This window comes from Myotis lucifugus, unplaced genomic scaffold, assembly GCF_000147115.1.
Source record: "Myotis lucifugus unplaced genomic scaffold, Myoluc2.0 scaffold_185, whole genome shotgun sequence".
Classification (NCBI taxonomy): Eukaryota; Metazoa; Chordata; class Mammalia; order Chiroptera; family Vespertilionidae; genus Myotis; species Myotis lucifugus.
The window spans coordinates 869,833-889,588 of NW_005871233.1; the positions used below are offsets into that span (position 1 = coordinate 869,833).

At 46.1% G+C, this 19,756-nt stretch overlaps 1 protein-coding gene across 1 annotated transcript in view; it reads left to right on the forward strand.

Annotated features, from left to right (window-relative positions):
* The window catches only part of SIPA1L3 (signal induced proliferation associated 1 like 3), a 261,128-nt gene that overhangs the window by 225,465 nt on the left and 15,907 nt on the right, over positions 1 to 19,756 (forward strand). The window contains exon 17 of the mRNA XM_023760563.1: positions 8,827 to 9,048. Within this exon, the coding sequence (XP_023616331.1) occupies positions 8,827 to 9,048 (222 nt within the window). The remainder of the gene's footprint in view (positions 1 to 8,826; positions 9,049 to 19,756) is intronic.

Here is a 19,756-nt window from a genome sequence, read left to right on the forward strand (position 1 = left end):
GCCATGCTGGGGAGGGCACTGCAGCCTGTAGCAGCTTGTGCCCACTGATGATTTCAGTGCACAGACTCTCCCCCAGACATTCGTCATGGGAGCCTGGCTTCCAGGCACACTGCCAGGCGCCAGCACCTACTGTGGGCACCACAGTGGGCTGTGTGATCCCAGGCGAGCAGCCACCTGGACCCCTGCCCTCTCCTGAGGCAGCACACACTCCAAACCTTCCTGGGTTTCCAGGGCAATTTGTCAGAGCTGTTCAGGAGCGATGAGAGGCTCCGGCTTCGTGTAGAGCTGACACAGCTGGGCGTTCCCAGGCAGGCAGGCAGGAAGCACGTGGCTTCCCGTCCCAGGGCTGTGCTGCAGAAATCGTCAGATACCCTTCTAGGGGCAGAGCCCCGAAAGGTAATGTGAGGGCCTTAGGATCCATTGGGGCCCACCCTACCTGTGTTAGCCAGGAGACTGGGGTCACACATGCCAAAGACCTCCTCCAAGAGTCACAGTCAGCTTGGGAAGAGGAACCCAGGCCAACTCAGGGAAGGTGGGACCATGAAGAGATCTTGGGGGAGAGAGCAGTGCAAAGGCCCTGCAGTAAAATGTTTCTGGCATGTATGGGAACAGGTTCCATGCAACTGGAGCAGAGTGAGTAGGAGGGAGAATGGAAGGAGCTGGAAGGCAGAGGGCCATTACAGGTGGCGTGTGGAGGGCTGTGATCTCACTCGGATATTCCCAGACTCCTCCAGCTGTATTTGGGGGGTGGGCAGGAGGAGGCCGCTGTGACGGTGAGCGGGCAGTGGTTGGTGGAGGTGGCCAGCGCTGGTTGGATCCTTATAGACTTTGACCCCATAGCCTCTCTGCTTCCACTCTCTGAAGACCTGCCACTTCTGCTCCCAGGCCACAGGGTGGAATACGGCCACTCATGGCTACTACACTGGAGCGTTATTCCAGCCACATGCAGGGGCTGACTAACTCTCGGGCCATGGCACACACCAGGGAGAGAGGGTGAGATTGGTCCTGCAGTTAAGGTCAAGCATCAGGGGCCCACCTAAGGGTATCTGGGTGAGCAGTGTTATTTCCCAGGCTCTAACTATGTCCAGATCACAGCTCTACCACTAACCAGCCATGTGATCTCCATCAGTTTCTCTGAGGCTCCATTTCCTCATCTGTAAATGGAGGTAATGATAGGCTCTGTGGCCTAAGGCTATGTGGATGAACTGACATTATGCATTAAAGTACCTAGCACAGCCTTAACTGGTTTGGCTCAGTGGATAGAGTTTCGGCCTGCAGACTGAAGGGTCCCAGGTTCAATTCCGGTCAAGGGCATATACCTTGGTTGCAGGCACATCCCCAGTAGGAGGTGTGCAGGAGGCAGCTGATCGATGTTTCTCTCTCATCAATATTTCTAACTCTCTCTCTCTCTCTCTCTCTCTCCCTTCCTCTCTGTAAAAAAATCAATAAAATATATTTTTAAAAAATAATAAAGTACCTAGCACAGGGCCTGAGATATATCTGGGTCCAAAAATATCAGCTGCTGCTAGATTTTTCTGATCACTCACTACATATTGATTGTGACTTCTGTTGTCATTGAAAGTATAGGCTGGTGGTTAAAATCAGGTTCTTTCTCTTGGGCCAGACTGTCTGGGTTTGCACCCTGGCTCCATTCCCTCCCAGCTACGTCATTTGGGGAAATTATTTAATCTCTCTGAGCTTCAGTTTTCCCACTTGAAACAGGGGGATGGTGGTAGTTCCTGCCTCTTGGGGTTGCTGAGCTAACTAAATGAAATGACAGCTGTAAGATGCTCAGAGCAGGGCCTGGCGTGCTCACACCTGGCGGGATCAGCACTGTCACTGTCTCCTGCTCCACCACTGCTCTTCCTCCTGAAGGCAGGAGCACAGTGCCCTTTGTGCTTGTCACCCACCCTAGGCCACCCATCAAGACCAGAGCATTGCACATATCCAAACAGCTGTGTGATTGCTCCATCTAGCCTATGGTTTTCAACCATTTTTGTAAGCCACAAAACCTTTTACTCCAACAAAATCTTCAATGCTTCCCTGAGATATAACTTAGCCTCTGTGGGTGAAGGTGGGGTGAGAGTGCCAAGTCCAGAGCCCATGCTTTTAGTCTCTGGACCCATGACGTCTTTTTATAATAACTGCACCTCGGGGAGCCTATCTCTGTTTCCTCAGACCGTGCGAGTACTTTGCACATATGAGTTCATGAGGCAGGTGCGTTGTTGTCTCATTTCTCAGAGGAGGAAACTGAGCCTCACAGAGGGAGGGAAGGGACTCGAGCAAAGGTTACGGTGTGTCAGTTGGAGCTGGGATCAGAACCTGGGTCAGGTGAGCAGCACGGCTCATTTTCTCATCCACTGCTTGGTGCTGCCCCGTTTTTCAGGTAAAAGCTAAGGCTCAGGGAGGACACCTGTCCACACTGGTGCTTCCGAAAGAAAGTATGTTTACTCTGGATTGCTAGGCAGGTGAGGAACTCCACCCTGCACTGGGCACCTGGCACTGCTCATGTCCATTGGTGTGTGGGAAAGGGTGCCCACCTCAAGGGGCTGAACTGAGATGCACAGCATGTTCAGGAGAATAGTTTTTGGTTGAGACCATGCCATCCCTGAGGCACCATCTAGTCCTGAGCCTTGTCAAGGGTGAAGAAGGACACAGTCATGGGAATATCTTTGTCTACAAGTAATAGAAAATCCCAGCTCAATTGAAGGAAGACTCTTAGCTCATAGAACATGAAATCCCAAGTTATGGAGGCCCCCAGGACTGGGTAAGTTCTTCACCCAGGGACCCATGTTCTTTCCCTGTTTTTGTTCTGCCTCCATCAGACTACAGGCTAGCTCCCCTCACAGTCTCAAAGTGGCTGCCATTCCACCAGAGAATCAGTGTCCAGTGGAAGAGGAAGTGTTGTTTTCTGCAAGTTTTTTGTTTTTGTTTTGATTTTTTATAGTTTATTGGTGTGTGTGTATGTGTGTGTGTGTGTTTAATTTCAGAGAGGAAAGGAGAGGGAGAGATAGAAACATCAATGATGAGAGAGAATCACTGATTTGGCTGCCTCCTGCACACCCCCTACTGGGGATTGAACCTGCAACCCAAACATGTGCCTCGAACTGTGATCTCCTCATTCATAGGTCCACACTGGACGGGCAGTTTATTGATTTTTAGAGAGACAGGAAGGAAGAGGGGAGAGAGAGAGAAATATTAATGTGAGAGCGCAACATCAATTGGCATCCTGCACGCTCCCTACCAGGAATTGAGCCTGAACCAGCAACCTCTCCATGCACAGGACAGTGCTCAATCAACTGAGCCACACTGGCCAAGGCTGTGTGTTTGTTTTTTAATGAAGAGATCTTCCCCAGAAATCGCCCAGCGGACAACACACATGCACACACACACACACTCTCTCTCTCCCAACATCTCACTGGCCAGAAGTGGATCACAGGCCCACCCCACACCCATCCCAGACAAGTGTTGTCAACCAATCAGGATTTCTCCCCTGGATTGGGTGTTAGGTCACCTTCCTCAAGCAAAGAATGAGTAAAATCAGCCTTCATCTATATAGGGTGAGGAGGCATTAGGATGACACGCTTAGTGTCTGCCACAGGGCCTGAAGAGGAGCAAACCCAAATCAAAAGAGTCAGTGAATAGCCCTGGCCAGTGTGTCTTGGTTGGGCATCATCCCGTGCACTGAAAGGTTGCCAGTTTGATTCCTGGTCAAGGCACATGCCAGGTTGCTGACTCAGTCCTTTGGTAGGGGGTGCCCAGGAGGCAGCTGATCAATGTTTTGCTCTCACATTGATGCTTGTCTCTTTCTCCCTAACCCCCTCTCTCTCTAAAAATCAATTTAAAAAAATTTTTTTAAAGACGCAGTAGATGGAGCTAGCTAGCAAACACAGACAAAGTGTGTTCACTCTTTTCCCTTCTTTAATCATCTCATGTTTTTTAGCTCACAGAAGTTGACATTACTGATAACAGGTAGAGAAAATATGTGATGTAGAAAGTAAAATGAGGGTAATATAATTTATGATACAGTCACAGAGTGGCCCCTCTGCAGCCATTGAAGAGAGAGGGCCTTGTGGAGACTGACATGGAGTGAGCTCCAGAACATATTATTAAGGTCAAAGCCAAGTGCAGAGCAAGCTTACTATGTGCTGCCTTTTATTTTACAAAGAACGTTGGGTGGATACACACTCCCTCACTCACATGTGCTTGTGTATGCATAGGTGCTCTGTTGAAAAAGTAAAGGGTGGACCAAGGTTGCCTTGACGAGGGAGACTGGGGTATCAGATGGCGCCTTCTTTTGCCCTGTGTGCTATTTATATAGTTTCATTTGACTGTTATTCTGTACATGTTCCCTATCATTACTCTGTCCAGTGGTATAGTAATGTTAGTGTAAGCTCTCCCAGAGATTTTTCTCCAAACTTGTATCAGCCCAGTTTTTTCAATCATTTTTGACCATTCCCTTAAACAGGAAAGGCATTTTACATTATAAGCCACCATGGACATCCCTAATGAAGTTCCACAAAACCATTTACCCTTACCTCACATGATGGTCACTGTTGGTTTTTATACTAGCCTATTTTTTCCCTCAATAATGGTCAGGACCCAGTAAGTTGCTTTTATGATCCACAGTTGGGAAAAATATGCACATTCCTTTTTGTAAAAACAAAACAAAAAATGTTACATAATCATACAATATATGTACATTTAAAAAAGAAAGAGTAGAGCCATGCTTTGCACCATGCCTTGTTTCCACTTACAGACATCTGTTCTCATCCACAAACAGAAATCTACCTTATTCTTTGCACTGGCTGCATAGTTTTGGATCACGTGGGTATGGTTGGAATGATCTTTTTAATCCTCTATGAAAAGACATTCAGGTCATGTCCAACTTTTCCTGGTTACACACAGCACCATAGTGACCATCTTGTGCAGGCTTTTCTGTGGCATGGATTTCTGGGAGTTCGTGTATTAGATTGATGCTACTCATCCTTCACTTTTCAGCTCAGACGCCATTGCCTCCTTGGGGGAGCCCTTCTGCCCACTATATACAGAGTCCATTCCCTGTGTTATATATTCCATGACTCCCTGGACATCCCCCACAGATGCACAACCTAGGCCCTATTAATAGCTGCTGCTAAATTGTAGAAAATATAAATAATTGGAGCTTGCTTTTTAAAAAATCTTTATTGTTGAAAGTTTGCTTTCTTTTTTAAATCCAGTCTGACAGTCTCCTGTCGTTTAAATGGGGGTGTTTAAGCATTTACATCTAATGAGATTATTGCTAATGAATGGGTTTACATTTTCTGTTTTGCTTTTGGTTTTCTATATGTCTGTCTTTATTGCTCCTCTGTTGTTTCTCTACTGCCTTTTGTGTTAAATAAATGTATTTTAATGTACTGTTTGAAGTCCTCTTGATTTTTGGCTATTTTTTAGTTATTAAAATATGCATCTTATCAGGATAATTTAGATTAATAGTAATAATTCCAATATACCATAGAATCTTTTCTCCACTATAGCTTCATTCTCTTCCCTCCTTTGTACTATTTTCTCATGTATGTTATAAACCCAACAATATATTAATATTATTGCTTTACGTAACTTTTGTCTTTAAAGAAGTTGGATAAGAAATAAATTCTAACCCATAAATTTATCATCTTGGACCCTTCATTCCTCTATATGGCTTCAGATCACCACTTAGAGTCATTTCCTTTCAGTCTGAGGACCTCTTTTATTATTTTTTAGGCAGATGTGCTAGCAATGCATTTTCTCAGTCTTTATCGGGAAAATATTTTGCCTTCATTTGTGAAGGGTAGTTTTGCTGGATATAGAATACTTGATTGACAGATTTTCTTCAGTGTTTTGTAAATATCATTCCAGCTGTAACCGGTTTGGCTCAGTGGATAGAGCATTGGCCTGTGGACTGAGGGGTCCCAGGTTCGATTCCAGTCAAGGGCATATACCTTGGTTGCGGGCACATCCCCGATTGGAGATGTGCAGGAGGCAGCTGATCGATGTCTCTCTCATTGATGTTTCTAACTCTCTATCTCTCTCCCTTCCTCTCTGTAAAAAATCAATAAAATATATTTTTTTAAAAAGAAAGAAAATATCATTCCATTCCATTGTTTCAAATGAGAAGTCATCAGTTGGTTATATTGCTACTCTGTGTGTGACGAATCCTTTTTCTATTTATGCTTTCAAGATTTTTATCTTAGTGTTTGACTTTCAGCTGGTTTTCTTGGGGGAGTGGGGGGTGAATGTCTTTGTATTTATCATGCTTGGGGTTTGTTGAGCTTCTTTTATGTGTAGATGAATGTTTTTCATCAAATCTGGGGAGTTTTCAGCTGTTATTTCTTCAAACCTTTCTTCTACCCCATTCTCTCTTCTGAAATTATGATTGCACATATGTTGGTATGTTTTTACTATCTCAAACATTCCACTGTGGCCAAACTTCCTTGTTCATTGAGCTGGGCAGGGGGATGGGAGGAGCCCTAGGCCAAGATGCCTCAGATGTCTCTCTTCTTACCTGAAGTTCAGCAGTTTTTTAAGCATAAATGAATCTTGGTTTGTTATATGCCATTAGTCAATTTACAGAGTGCTAAAATGGTTGTTTTTGTCAAATGGTTGTTTTATGCTTTTGGGGTCCAAGATTTGCCAATCTTCTCACTAGGTCATAGTCAGAAGTCCCACCCCTCTAATATTGCTAAATTGACCTTCAGAAAGGATTTATTTTATTTTTTTTAATTCTCACCCAAGGATATTTTCTCCATTGATCCTTAGAGAGAGAGTGGAAAGGAGATAGGGGGAGAAAAGAGAGAGAGAGAGAGAGAACACACATCGATGTGAGAGAGACACAATCAACACACGCTCCAGTTGGGGTCAGGGATCAAACCTGCAAACAAAGTACATCCTTTGACCAGAAATCAATCCCATGACTCTTCAGTCTACAGGCTGATGTTCTAACCACTAAGCCAAACTGACCAGGGCAGAAAAGATTTATTGACTTATACTCCAGAGGCATTAATTTTCTCATTAAATACCTCTTATTTGAAACTAGAGGCCTGGTGCACAAAATTCGTGCATAGGGATGGGGAGCTCCCTTAGCCCAGCCTGCACCCTCTCCAATCTGGGACCCCTTGGGGGATGTCCAACTGCCTCTAGCAATCTGGAACCACTGGCTCCTAACTGCTCAGCTGCCTGCCTGCCTGATTGCCCCTAACACCTCTGCCTGCCTGCCTGATCGCCCCTAACTGCTCCCCTTCTGGCCTGATTGCTCCTAACTGCTTCCCTGCTGGCCTGATCGCCCCTAGCCACCTCTGCCTTGCCCCACACCCAGGACCCAGGCTTCCCTCCCTCTGGCCGGTCACAGGCACCCGTGACCTAGGCTTCCCTCTTTCTGGCCAGCTGCAGGCACCCAGAACCCACGCTGGCTTCACCCGGGCTGGCCGCAGCCGCAGAGGACTGTGGACAGGCGGCTTCACCTGGGCCACAGCTGCAGGCACCTGGAACCGCAGAGCGGGCGTTTTGTCCCTCTCCTGGGCTGCAGGCGCTGGCGCCTGGGACTGCGGGGTGGGTGGCTTGTCCCTCTCCTGGGCCGCAGCCACAGGCGCTGGCGCCCAGGACCACAGAGCATTCGGCTTGTTCCTCTCCCGGGCCGCAGGCGCAGGCACAGCCACTGGTGCCCAGGACCGCAGGGTGGACAGCTTGTCCCTCTTCTGAGCCACAGCCTAGCTGGTCCCCATTCCTCTCTCATGAGCTCATTTGTGCCTGGCTGGTCCCCATTCTTTCTCCCCAGTATTGATTGTCTGAGCCGTGATGGCATGAGAGCATGATGGACCATTTGCATATTAGCTCTTTATTATATAAGATGGAACTGGACTTTCATTAAGAAGTTAATTGCCTCCGTGGTATAAGCGGTTGGCTCCGCAAGAATTGGGTCCTAGTCAACAGCATGAGGTTTGTTGTAGCATTAATTCCACAGGTATTCAGCATTTGTGATATTGAGCTATGGTTTGGATTAGGTCAGCTGGAATAGTGTCTGATATATAGTAGATGTCTTTAAAATTAATGAAGAGCTACATCACATATATATTTTAAGTTAAAAACCCCACAAGTTGCCCTAACCAGTTTGGCTCAGTGGATGGAGCGTCGGCCTGCGGACTGAGGGGTCCCGGGTTCGATTCCGGTCAAGGGCATGTACCTTGGTTGCGGGCCTATCCCCAGTGGGAGGTGTGCAGGAGGCAGCTGATCAATGTTTCCCTCTCATCGATGTTTCTAACTCTCTATCCCTCTCACTTCCTCTCAGTAAAAAATCAATAAAATATATTTTAAAAAAAGATAAATCAGTCTACTTTTAAAAAAAACCCACAAGTTACAGTACAATATATTAACATGAACTCAGTTATATAAAAACATAATCCTCACTCCCCGTCCCCCTATTTCTGATTGTGTATATTTTAATGCATAGGAAAAGGTTAAGGCCATAGAGCAAACTGTAAGCTGTGGTTGCCTATAGACAGGCAGTCAGGATCCCCACCTTCAGATGTGTAGATTGTCCCTAGGAGGAGGGGAATCTCACAGGGGGTCATCCACCCATAGAGGGCTATGTTTTTAGATTCTCGTAGAGGAACTAAATGTGTTAGAAGGGCATTCCTGGTGGGATTGAGTGCTGTGCAGCAGCTGTACCTTTAGAATTTTCTGCAGCAGCAATGTATTTATGTGTCTCTTGGTTTAATGAACATTTTTATTTCCCAAGAGTACATTTAAACAGATCTGTTTTGTGATATGGGATAAATTTCATCTCTTAATTCTTTCATTTTTACTTTGCAGTGACATGAACTCAAGGGCTGGGTACCCTGCTCAAGTTTACAAAACTACCAGTGCAGAGACTCCTCAACCTTCACAGCTGGCCCAGTCCAGCTCCTTCCAGCTCTCTGCCTCCGTCCCCAAGTCCTTCTTCTCCAAGCAGCCTGTGGGGAATAAACACCCAACAGGGTGGAAGAGAACAGATGAGCCCCCGCCACGGCCACTTCCCTTCACTGACCCAAAGAAGTAAGTGTCTGGTCACCCACTAAGGCAATGCAGGATCAAAGGCTGAGTGTCTCGGGGCCGGGAAGACAGTGACACCTCAGTCACTGATCATCAGGACACTGTGCCAATCCGTACACTGGGCGTACAGCTGTGAACAGGTGCACTGGGGTCCCTGCCCTCAGAGAGCTGACATTTTGGTTGGGGAGACAGAGAATAAATAGGATAACTAAGAAAAGCACACAGTGCCCAACTGGCGTGGCTCAGTGGTTGAGCATCGACCTATGAACCAGATCACGGTTCGATTCCCTGTCAGGGCACATGCCCAAGTTGTGGGTTTGATCCCCATTGGGGGGCATGCAGGAGGCAGCTAATCAGTGATTATGATCATTGATATTTCTATCTCTCTTTCCCTCTCCCTTTCACTCTGAAATCAATAAAAATATTTTTTTTTAAAAAAAGAAAAGCACATAGTAGGTCAGTCAGTGGCTAGCACTGTATAGTGTCTGGATGAGGAACATTCCAAGCAGAGGGAATAGTAACTGCAGAGACCCATGCTTGGTCTGTAGGAGGAAGGCCAGTGGTTGGAACAGCGTGAGCACGTGAGATCAGAGAGACGATGGGGACAGGTCACTGAGGGTCTTGTGACCTGTCTTGGCATCTGCTATAAGTGAGGTGGCACCACGGAAGGGTGTGGAGCAGAGGAGGAACATTATCTAAATTGGGTGTCCTTGGGGCCCCTACCTCTGCAGGTGGGGCAGGGCCTGTGAGGAGCTGCTGTGACAGTCCAGGCAGGAGACAAGGAGGCTGGAACAGGGTGGAGGCCCAGGAGGATAAGGGCTGCTTCGGAATAGATTCTCTGTAGTAGGAGTAGACAGAGTTGTTGGCAGGTTGGCTGTGGTGTGAAAGAAGGCAAGGTAGAGATGATAGCAGCTCTTGTAGCCTTGAACTAAGATGGGACTGAGCAAGGAGCAGGCTTGGGTGGAGCTCCGGAGCTCAGTCCTGGATGGGTTACATTTGCAATGTGCAGAAGACATCGAGGAGGCAGTCGGGGGAGGAGTCTGGAGCTCAGGGAAGAGGTCAGGCTGGAGAGAGAAATGTGGATGTCATCAGCATAAGGTGGAGGAGCTCACCCAGGACCAGATGTGGGTAGAGAAGAGGGAAGGTGTAAGACTAGGCCTAAGGAGGAGCCCAGGCAAGTGTGGGGTTTGGGGAGCCCAAGAGTGATGGACCGGAAGCTGTCAGATGGATGAACCTGATGCCTGTGTAGGAGTGAGCCTCATGGAGGTGACTAGAGGGTGCAGGAGAGAAGGGTGGGGCAGAAATGGAGGCAGCTGTGTGTGAAGTTCGTGAGGAGAAGAGTATGCAGTTAAGAAAGGGTTTTTGTTTTTTTAAGGTAGGTGGAAATGATGTCTAACATTTATGAAGTCCTCACTGTACGACAGTCTTGGTTCTAAGCTAATGTGTGTCGATTAATTCAGAGAATCTCACAGGATTTCCATGAGGTAGACCTATTGTTCATTCCCAGACTCACACAGCTGGTGAGGGAGGGAGCTTGGCTCGGAGTCTGGGAACCTGGGCCAAGGCTCCTCTTCTTTTGTGTGGGAGCAGACCTGTCTTCCTCCGTTCTGTTTGTAAGGTTGTCCTTCTTAACCTGGATGGAGCCATTCAAATGTGTGAATAACACAGAGCTCATAAGGACAAGTGTCAGGAGACAGAAGCCAGGTCCCCGGAGATGGTGGTGGGCGGGCAAGCCTGCTGCAGTCACACTGAGAATCCAGTTCACACACCTAACAGCCATTCAGGCCGCTCTGAAAACTAGGTTCACATCCTCGCTCCCCTGAGTAAAATCCCCAGCAGCTTACCCCTTTCCAGGATTATTGATAAAGTCACACATTTACTGAGGACATAATTTGTACCAGGCAACAGTGCACCATGTGTTTTGCCCAAACTCCCATCCAGACTCTACATGATCTTCCCTTTTGTCCCCTTGCCTTCATGTCCTCTCACTCTCCCCCTCGCTCACTGCCCTCCAGCCACGTTGACCTCTTGCTGCTCCTCAAACTTGCCAAATACAGTGCTGACCTCAGGGCCTTTGCAGGGGCTCTCCAATGCCTGGACACTCTTCCCCCAGATCTTCTGGCTGGCTCCAAAGGGGCTTAGTCTAATGCCCCCTCCTCAGATGGGCCTTCCCAGCCTTCCATAGCCCCTGCCATCATTCTCACTTTTCTCTGTTCCATTGCCTATTGCCCCACAGGAAAGCAGGTACTACTGTCTTGGTCACTTGTCACCTGCCTGGCACTCTGTGGGTGCTCCGTCAGAGAAAGTATGAGCCATGCATCTCATTCTCACCTCATCCCCATATGATCCTGTAAGGCCCCCACTTTTCAGGGTGGCCAGAGGGCCAGGCCCTGCTGGCCCTGTTATGTTCTCCACAGTGACAGCTGCTCTGGCCACCCTTCCCCTGCGTGCTGTTCCCTCTGGCTAGGTGCCTCCAACCCCAGCTGACTCACTCCTACCCCCCTGCATTGGTGTGCGAGGTCTGCTGAGACAAATACCACAGAGTGGCTCAACAACAGAAATTTATTTTTCCACAGTTCTGGAGGTTACAAGTCTGAGACCAAGGTGTCTGCAGGGTTGGTTCTTTCTGAGGACCTTGAAGCAAATCTGTTCCACATCTGTCTCTCAGCTTCTGGTGGTTTGCTGGCAATCTGGGACTTCTTGGCTTCTGCCAATTCACCTCAATCTCTGCCTTCATCTTCATGCATTGTTCTCCCTGTGTGCATGTCTCTGTCCACATTTCCCCTTTTCATAAGGACACCAATCATATTGGATTAGGGTTCACCTTAATGACCTCATTTTACCTCAATTACCTCTATAAAGACTCTATTTATAAATAAGGTCATAAATAAGGACTTCAATATATCTTTTGTGGGGAGACCCATAACACCAGCCCTCAGGTATCAATCTGCACAGACATGCCATACTCGGAGAAGCCCTCCTAACCCCCATCCAGGCTCCTCCCTCCTGCTGACCTCATGGTGAAGGTCCCAGGGCACATCATGCCGCTTTGTTGCACCTGCTGGACAGAGAGATTTAGGAGAGCAGAGACACCTGGACCTCAACTAGGGCCTGGTACATAGTAGATGCTCAGAAAATAGACCTGGACACATGACAGTCCTAAACAAACAGCCACCTCCTTTTTCCCAGGAAGGCTGTGTGTGTGTGTGTGTGTGTGTGTGTGTGTGTGTGTGTAACAATCCATAAAATATTTGAAGACACAGAGTTTCATGGGTTCTTATAATATTCATTAATTGATACTTAAGTTTTCATCATATGTGTAGATACTATTAATTTAGAATTATTGCTCTTCTCCATATACTCCCATTTCATAAAGCTTTCTAGTTCAAGCTCTCCCTGAGCATTTTGGAGATAGTATCTTTGTCATTGTTAGAGACATTTCTGAGTCACTATCCTAGTTTTCCAGAAAATATCATCACTTCCAGTTAATTATTTGAGGTTAAACATGTTTTTCTTTTTTTTTGGAGAGAGAGAGAAAGGGAGAGGGATAGAGAGATAGAAACACTGAAGAGAGAAAAACTTCATCAATTGGCTGCCTCCTGCAAGCCCCCTATTGGGGATCAAACCCTCAACCCAGGCATGTGCCCTGACTGGGAATCAAACTGGTGACTTCTTAGTTCCTGGGTCAGTGCTCAACCCTGAGCCACACGGGCCTGGCTGATCATGTTTTTCTTGATGCTGTTACTGAAATTTTATCTCAAGGCATAAGAACTCATTTGTATAACTTATTTACCTACATTTACATACCTGCTCTACCAGGTACTGTTGTAAGCCCTTTACCTGCATTAACTCATTTACTCCTCACTACAGAATGGAGAGATCAGAAAAATTGAGGTGCAGAATGATAGAGTCACTTGCCCAAATTCACTCAGTTAAAGTTAATTACTGCAAATATTACAAATGCTGGTTTTATAGTTGTTGGCCCCACAAAGTCACCACATATTATGATCTTATCTCCCCCAGGATAATTACCTAATCTATCTACTATATTTCTTTGCCTCCTTGCTCATTGGTTCTGGTCACACTGAGGCTGTGCATCCACCAGAGAAATGACAGTGGCTGTGGCTAACACAGGGATCCCTGCCTTCAGCCACACTACTCTCCTTGGGTTGGCCCCATTTATTCTCCTGGCTATCCCATGAGAAGGATCCTGTTTCTATCACCATTTCCAGATGAGACACAGTACCCAGCCCAGGTCACCCAGCCAAAAAGTGGCAGAGCTAGGATTCATACCCAGCAAGATAACTAACAGCATCTCATCATGTGAGAGACTCAGGGAGGACACTCACACAAGGCAGTGACTCACATTTTCTGAGGATGGGTTTCTTGGAGGGAACAGTCTCTTCTGTATTTGGCACTCCCTGTTGAGCACATGCTCTCTTTGGTGAACAAAAGATGCAGTGAGCTAGTGAAGGACGGGGAATCTGTATGCAGAGAGAATTGAGAGCATCTGCCACAGAAGGTCCCTCATGCTCAGTCCTTCTGCTGCAGACCCCAGTCAATGCTGTCAGCTCCGTCTCAGGAGATGGCCAGACAGCACCCTTAGACCACTTTGTCCCAGGACTCTTAATTGATTGACCTATTGTATCCCAACCTTTAGAGAGGCAGAACAACATGGGGGTCAGGGCGGGAATCCCTCATTGGCTGCTTACCCCCTCTTTAGCTCCTCAGTTTTCCTCTCTTTCTTTTTTATTTTATTTTTTAATTTTTAAATTACAGTTGACATTCAATATTATATTAGTTTCAGGTGTACAACACAGTGATTAGATATTTATACAAAGTGATACCCCCCCCCAATAAGTCTAGTACCCACCTGGCACCATACATAGTTATTACAATACAATAGAAAGGAAATTAATTAGAAGAAATATTTTGATATTACTATTTGCCCTTTCTCTATAATAGAAGTGTCAGAGATGAAAGAATATTAGTAAAATGTATGTGAAAATCTTATATAATAAAACCCTAATATGCAAATCGACCAAACGATGAGCGTTTGCCCCCCAAGAGGGAGGCGACTGGTGGCAGCACGATCGGGGTGGGGCCAGCCAGCGGGGGGCGGGGGGCAGGGAGGGCCGGTTGCCCCGCCCACCAGTCACCCCACAGATCAGCCCTGATCGCTGCCAGGCCTAGGGACCCTACCCTGTATATTGGGAACAGTCTCTTAGATTTAAAAATTAAAACCTGGTAAGGCTACTCTAACACTGAAAAAACAGGATGATATAACAATGACATGCATGGACTCTGGCTTGCACATTTATGGTCAACCCTGATTCTGACACTTATACTAGTAACTGTGTGACAAAGCCAATTACTTAACTTCTCTCTGCTTCAGTTTTTCCACCCATAAGATGGGGAAAATGGTACTGCTGCCTCAGAAGGATCATGTTATATACTACTTTTTATAATCAGGGCAAAAAAATGTAGCTGCCCATACAACAAACAAGATGCCTTTCACCTGTATGAAAAGTATGGTCACTGGTGCATGCGGCATCCCAGATTGTGATAGGGGATCGGGTCTGAACTGGCAGTCGGACATCCCCCAAGGGTGCAGGCCGGGCTGAGGAAACCACCCACCCACCCACCCCCTGTGCATGAATTCCATGCACCAGGCCTCTAGTAATATATAAATTGATGAATAAGTAAATAATAACAACGTGATATAAAAACAAAAACATGATATAAAAACAACAGAAACATGATATAAAAACAACATTGATAAAAACAATGATTGACAAATTGATTAAACTTATTCTAATATCTCCCTGTATACCACATTAAGAGTGAAAACACTTTCAGAGTGCTCGACTAATTTCCCTTGTGTGAAGTATTTACAACTTTAACATCATACGCTTTTCAAACTCAAGAGAAAGCAACATGTAACTGACCATGTCTGAAAACAGGTTCGGGTAGGAATATTTCTACTCTGACTAGAGTTTGTCCTTGTGATTTATTAATAGTCATCACAAATGCTGGCATCACGGGAAACTGTCTTCGAATTAATTTAAATGGGAAGCCAGTGTCAGACGGGGACAAATCAATTCTTGGAATCAGAACAGCCTCTCCTTCCGCAGATCCTGTTAATACTTCAGCTTCAATTATGTTAGGTTGCAATCTTGTGATAATAAATGTAGTACCATTACAAAGATCCCATTTACTATTAAAATTTCTCAGTAGCATGATGATTGCACCTACTTTCAATTTTAATTTATGACACGGCATTCCCGAAGGAGTAATACTATTAAGAAATTTGATGGGAAAGTTTTCCTTTTCGGCATCATCTGTGGAATCAATGGAATCATCACTCAAATAGGTGTAAAAATCTCCATTGAGTATATCCAAAATTCCTTCATTTAATTTATGAACATGCTCATTTTTAGGACAAAGAGTTGCATGTTTACACTATTTCCAAAGGTAGTTTCAATAATAGATCCTTTACAAATCATTTCACAGGGGGTTTCAATAATATCCATTCCTAAATGAAAACTGCTATCAAGTTTGCCATCTCCAAGTTTTATTAGCCATTCACTATAAGCAGAATCCTCTGATCTCATATTTGTTTTAAGAGACAACTGTCTGAAACATCCCTAAACATTACAGTACTTTAAACTCATTTGTACTATGGCCGATCGCATAGCATATGGCACAACACTGAAACATTGTTGAAAATCCCCTCTGAGAAGGAGAACTTTTCCACCAAATGCAACATTCAGATTCATAATTTCTCTTAGTATCTATCTATGGCGTTTATAGCATGACTGGATGCCATGGTGCATTCATCAATAATGAGAAGTTGGGCCTTTTTTAATGGTTTTAGCAACTTCACTCTTTATATCGAGTCTAGAAATTGAAGTTTCATTTAATGGAATTGGTCATTTATATTGGGAATGAAAGGTTCTTCCACCGAGGAGTAAATTTGCAGCAATTCCTATAGACACTGTGGGTAAAACAGTACCACCATGACCTCTAATATAATGTATTAGAACTTTATAAAAATATTTTTTTCCACTACCGCTTGGACCATCCAAGAAAAAGCATTTGGGGTGTACAGTTTGATCTTCGATGGCAGAAGTTATAGTCTGAAAGGCTGCCAACTGTTCATCGTTCAGAGAATTGATCAAAACCTCTGCCTGTTGTTGCTCGTACGATTCATCACATGTGTTTGTATTCGTTAATAAAGGATAGTCCGGAAGTTTGAAATCCGAACATTTCATTCCATGCAATGTGAATACTTCTTGAATTTTGTTAAGGGCGTGCATTTCATAATTCACACAGGCATGCATGAGTCAATGTTTATTTTTAAATTGCCAGTGTGCGTCCTATGTACCGACCAGACGGATGGACGGACGCACGCACGCATGCACAGTCGGTCAGATTACTGACTACATTCCCTATGCTGGGTCAACGCTCAACCACTTGTGACTGTGTTTATAACTGGCAATTTGTACTTTTTTTCCCCCCAGGATTAACCAGAGCTCTTTATTCTTCTACTTTATTCGTTCTAATTCTCTACATTTAGAATCCAAAGAACGTAGCTTTTATCTTTTCCTTTACATCATTTATCTGGTCGTGGGAAAAAGTAGTGGAAAGCAGCATTTTCAGCCAAGAGATTTGCAGGAGTTGATATATTTATTTACATTGAAGATACTCAGCTGGAATGGGCAATTTGTGCTTTTTAATCCCTTCTTTTTCACCCATCCCCCCAAATCCCCTCTCATTCGGTAACCATCAAAATGTTCTCTGTATCTATGATTTTGTTTCTGTTTTGTTTGCTTATTTTGTTTTTTAGAATATACCTATAAGTGAAATCATATGGCATTTGTCTTTCTCTGTCTGACTTACTTCACTTAACATAATACCCTCTAAGTCCATTCATGTTGTTGCAAATGGCAAGATTTTCTTCTTTTTTTAATGGCTAATATTCCATTGTATATATGTTCCACTTCTTCTTTATCCACTTGTCTATCAATAGACACTTAGGTAGTTTCCATATCTTGGCTATTGTAAAAATAATGCTGCAGTGAACATAGAGGTATATGTCTTTTCAAATTAGTGTTTTGGGTGTCTTCAGATAAATACCCAGAAGTGGAATTTCTGGGTCATATGGTAGTTCTATTTAAAATTTTTTGTTGTCTTTTTTTTTTTAATCCTCACCCAAGGATATGTTTGTTTGTTTTTTCATTGATTTTAGAAGGAGGAGGGGGAAAGAAAAACATCAATGTGAGATAGAAACATCATATGCACCACCCCACCTGGGAATCTAACCCACATCTTGGGCATATGCCTTGACCAGGAATCGAACCCTCCACCTTTCAGAATAAGCTCAACCAACTGAGCCACAAACCTCTATGCTATTTTCCATAGTGGCTGCCCCAATTTATAATCCCAAGTTTTCCTCTTTTTAAATTGGGATGACAGTCCTACCTCTAGAGTTGCTCTGAAGACTTACTTGAGTTAGTTCATATGAGACACACCTCCCCCGCCCCCAGCACTGAGTTCAAGTTGCACAGGACTTAGCAGGCGAGGGCATGACAAGGTGAATGGCTTCCCAGGCTGACTGGGGGAGGCCAGGCTAGAACAGGAGATAACCAGCAGCCCTCAGCTGTCCCGATCTTGACCCAATTGAAGGGCTCACACTGCCCTGCAGGCTAGGGGTCCCTCAGCCACCTGAGAAGCCTCCCAAGGCTGACACAGCCAAGAACAGGCCTCAGCTCTTCCAGGGATTGTCTACACTGACACCACTTATCCCTGAGTGGGAAGCAGGTCAGCCACAGCACATAGGGTTGTTATTAGGTACATGTGTGTTGGCCCCTGGCCCCCAAACCCAGAGCCCAGTGAGGAGGATGCAGGCCCTGGAGGAGAGCCTCTATCGTTACCTTAAGAGTGGAGTGGTGGTTAGGGAGGGCAAGCCCAATGGGTCACACCCGAGGACCCAGGCCCCAAGTGTCCTCATCTTTAAGAGGCGCAGCCCTGCCTCATATAGGACGATTGAGGAGATGAGATGAAACAATGCATGTGAAGGGCAGCTGGGGCCTGGGAGAGAGTGAGCACTCAGCAGGTGAGCTCTGTTGCTACTGCTGATACTACAAGTGCAGTCAAGGACAAGCCTGAGTTCACCTCAGTTCACACCCCAGCTCTGCTGTTGTGTGTCAAACCCTTCAGAGCATCACTGCCCTTGCCTGCAGAGTGAGGTGATGGTAGCACGAATGCCTCTCACAGTTGCTGTGAGGAATAAATGCCACCACATGAGACACACTGGCCCCAGGTGAGGCCCACGTCACAAGGAGCTGCTGATGTCACAGTTTGCATACATTGAACTCCGCTTTCATCACGAGAGAATCTCAGGGTGGCTCAGAGCATCAGGTAGATATGGATTCTGGGTGTTCTTAATTCACTGTGCCTCGGTTTCCCCAGCCTTAAAAGGCAAAGACTCTGAGTACTTACATCCAGAAGTGGCATGAGGATTCAGTGAGTCACAGGGAAATGCCTGGTCATTGTTGGTTGGACTGACGGACATTGGCATCTGGTAGTGATTGACACCTGGCATTTGGGCGGCCTGCTTTTTCAGGTTTAGGACCCCTGTGTCCAGCACAGCACACCCACAGCAGGAGCAGGGAAGGCCTCTCCCCGATGACCCCACCCCTAGAAGGGCTGCCCCCACTCCGCCACCTCTCCCAGCCACCCTTCCAGGAAACTCTGCCTGCTGCCTGAGGTTCAGACCTGTGAGTGTCCTCAGTTGACGAACCCCCAGCTCAGGCAGGCCGGCAGTGGTGCTAATTAGCTTAATTAACCCGCCCCAAGGGAGCTGCCCTAGTTGGAGGCCAGAACTCCCAGTCAGCTGGGATCAGACCCAGCCAAGTTGGAGCCTTTGGTTGCCTTCCACTTCTGGCCCTTCCAGTCACAGGAAAAATAAGTTGCTATTGTCAGGGTCCTAACTGCAGAGCCTTCTTGGTAATTTTTCTGTCTTTTTATTCTTTTCTAATATAAGTGGTTTAATTCCACAGGACAAACATGGGCAAATTAGGTCAGAACCTTGAGGAGAGGTTCTGGATGTTTTCTTCATTTGAGTTTTAAAATGTACCATATGCACAGGGTTTTTAAAAAAATCAAACTAGTACAAAAAAAAGTTTGCAGTGAAAACCGAGCCTTTCTCCTTCCCTGGCCCCCAGCCATCCAGCTCCCTCCCAGAAGCAGCCATTATTTCCTTTCTCCCATATCCTTCAAAAAAAGTGCCAGACTGGACCAAGCATGTGTGAGGGAGGGTGCTTCCCTCGCCCACTTTATGTATCTCTGTGGTCACCTCCTGTCTCTGCACTTCTGCCTTTTTCACTTTTTAAAAAAATATATATATTTACTAGAGGCCCAGTGCACAAAAATTTGTGCACTCAGGGGCGGGGGTCCCTCAGCCCGGCCTATGCCCTCTTGCAGTCTGGGACCTCTCGGGGATGACCACCTGCTGGCTTAGGCCCGCTCCCCGGAGGATTGGGCCTAAGCTGGCAATCAGACATACCTCTGACAGCCCGGGAGCCTTGGGGGATGTCCACTTGCCAGCAGGGAGCAGGCCTAAGCTGCAGTCAGACATCCTTACGCTGCTGAGGAGGCGGGAGAGGCTCCCACCACCACCGCTGTACTGGCAGCCGTCAGCCTGGCT